The following is a 2,528-nucleotide window of genomic DNA, read 5'->3' on the forward strand; positions in this document are numbered from 1 at the left end:
TGTGTGTGTGTGTGTGTGTGTGTGTGTAGGTGTGTGTGTAGGTGTGTGTGAGCGTGTGTGTGTGTGTGTGTAGGTGTGTGAGCGTACGTCGCTGATCTTCTTGGCGTTCTCTCTGGCGAGGACGATCTCCGGCGTCTCGGCGACCGACGCCGTCAGGCCTCTCATCAGCTTGGAGTCCCAGCAGTACCGCAGCTAGGTGGCGACAGAGAGCCGGTCAGAGGACAGGAAGTGATGCGCATGGAGCCGTCAGGTTCTGGTTCTCACAGAGCTGATGTGTCTCTGGTTGGCTCGGACCCGCTCCATCTCCGGGGTTTCTGACGCCAGGCAGTACCGACCCTTCAGCTGCTCCGCCTCGTCCTTATACTTCTTCTACAGAAACACGGAATGGAGCCGTTTTATTAAATATCATCATCATCATTATTAAAGCGTCTAAAGGCGGCGAAATGATCTGTGATGTAGAGTTTTAGTGAGAATAGGATTAACAATACAAGAGGCAGAGATGCAGACGGTTGGAAGGTGGCGCCCCCTGCAGGGAGCAGGCGGACCTGGCTGTAGACGTCTTTGAGGTAGGCGGCGTGCAGCAGCGCCGGCGTGTCGGTCAGCGTCCCGTACGAGTTTTCCCTCAGCTGCTCCGTCTGTTTGTACGATATCTGCAGAACATCAACACAGTTATGATAAAATATGATGATCTGCAGGCGCGACACAAATCCCAGCTCTGCTTCACATCAGGTCAGACGGGAAATAAAGATAATTAAAAACTAATTAGCTTAGTTGAGTTTCTGTTTGAGTTTTTAATTCAGTTGGTTTTTAAGTTGGTGGGAAAAAACGATTTAGAGATAAATAAATCCTAATAAGTATATTATCAGTTACCCTGTTTGAACACTAGGTGGCGTATGTTGGAGGTGTCTGTTCTTGTTTGGCTGATTTAATAATATTTACTCTAAGTAAAAGAAAACCACACAGAAAGCCTCTCAGGAACAACTGATGTTTGGATTTTACATTAAACATGATTGTCTCTCCATGTTGCTGTTATTATGTGATTCTTCTTGCATCTATTCGGTGTGGACTGCTTTGGACTAACTGGGTTTAAAGACCCAGAGCTGTCCTGTTCCTGCCTGCAGCCTGTGTGAACGACGCCCTGAAATAAAACTGGACATTTTAAAGTCAGCAGACATGAAAATCATCCAGATTTTCAGTTTAATATTTAATACTTTGGTCCATTTTACCAACAGTTTTATCTTTAAAAGCTGATGTCAGAGTTTAGACCTCTATAATCCTGCTGATGAGTCTTGAACCCGTCAGCGCCTGGCGGTCCGGTACCTGGCTCTGGACCTGCGAGGCCCGGGTGGCTCTCTGGATCTCCAGGACGTCGGCGCTCAGCTCCATCCCTTTCCCCAGGATCTCCGTCTCCAGATCCCGCCGGTATTCCTTCTGCAGAGACAAAACCCTGCACTCAGACTCACAGCGTTTTATTTCCTGGTTTTGGTTCCGGTCGGTCTCACCTGGTTCAGAATCTGACTGGCTTTCTTCACCCTCAGAAGCTCAGGCGTTTCCTCCAGGCCGACCCCAGATAAGCCCCGCCCCTTCACTTCCTGCTCCAGGTCCTTCCTGTACGCCTTCTGCAGAAACGACTCCTGGTCAGTGAGTTCAGATCCAGATCCTAAAACGTTTCATCGTTTTTCATCTGATTAAGAGATTAACTAAAATCTATTTTCACTTCTTCCATCTGATCAACTAATTTCACTTTAAATCTGAACGTTTGATTAAACTGGAATAAACTGGTGAATTTTATAAAACTGAACATGAAAGTTAAACGATTTAAAATGAAATAAATATATTAATTAAATTTGAAATTATTTTTTAAATTTACAAATATTTGACTTCCTGTTTCCTTTAAACATTAATTCAATAATTAATTGTTAAAACATTTCCACTAATAAATGAATATCTGTCTACATAAATCACCTGCAAAATTAAAATCTAATGAATAAATTTTACCTTTAGTAAAAACATTAATGATTTACCTTTAAGTCTAAACACGTTTAACTTAATGTTTAGTGAAGAAGTTCTTCATGAATTTATTAAAATTTATTATCTTCTCATTTATAATTTGAATAGTTTAAATTGTTGCTCATCTTCAGCCAGTAGGGGGCAGTATAAGAAAAGCCATGTGGTCCATGTGACGCATCATCAAACATTCAGAAAACCGTCATTAACATTTAGAGCATTTACATTCTCAGGCATCTGAAAATCCTCAAATTCAATAAAAATATTTCCAGTTTGATTCCAGCTGATTCCCATGGAGGCCATGAAGCTGTGATGCGAACATGGAGTCCATCAGGCTGTAATGTTCGGTACCTCGCTCAGCAGGCTGCTGGCGTTCCGGGCCGCCAGGAATCCTGGAGTCTGATCCGCTTCCAGCAAAGCTTTGCCCTTCACCTGCTCCTCAAAGTCCCTGCGGTATTCCCTCTGAAACACAAAACATTCCTGATTCCATCTGAAACACAAAACATTCCTGATTCCCTCTG

At 43.5% G+C, this 2,528-nt stretch overlaps 1 protein-coding gene across 1 annotated transcript in view; it reads right to left on the minus strand.

Moving 5' to 3' along the window:
* Positions 1–2,528, minus strand: part of LOC103457026 (nebulin) — a 40,974-nt gene that overhangs the window by 6,206 nt on the left and 32,240 nt on the right. Inside the window, exons 58-63 of the mRNA XM_017301785.1 lie at positions 2,359–2,469; positions 1,503–1,619; positions 1,321–1,431; positions 546–650; positions 265–369; positions 7–192 (exon numbers count right to left, since the gene is read on the minus strand). Coding sequence (XP_017157274.1) covers positions 7–192; positions 265–369; positions 546–650; positions 1,321–1,431; positions 1,503–1,619; positions 2,359–2,469 — 735 coding nt within the window. The remainder of the gene's footprint in view (positions 1–6; positions 193–264; positions 370–545; positions 651–1,320; positions 1,432–1,502; positions 1,620–2,358; positions 2,470–2,528) is intronic.

Source organism: Poecilia reticulata, linkage group LG20 (assembly GCF_000633615.1).
Source record: "Poecilia reticulata strain Guanapo linkage group LG20, Guppy_female_1.0+MT, whole genome shotgun sequence".
Lineage (NCBI taxonomy): Eukaryota > Metazoa > Chordata > Actinopteri > Cyprinodontiformes > Poeciliidae > Poecilia > Poecilia reticulata.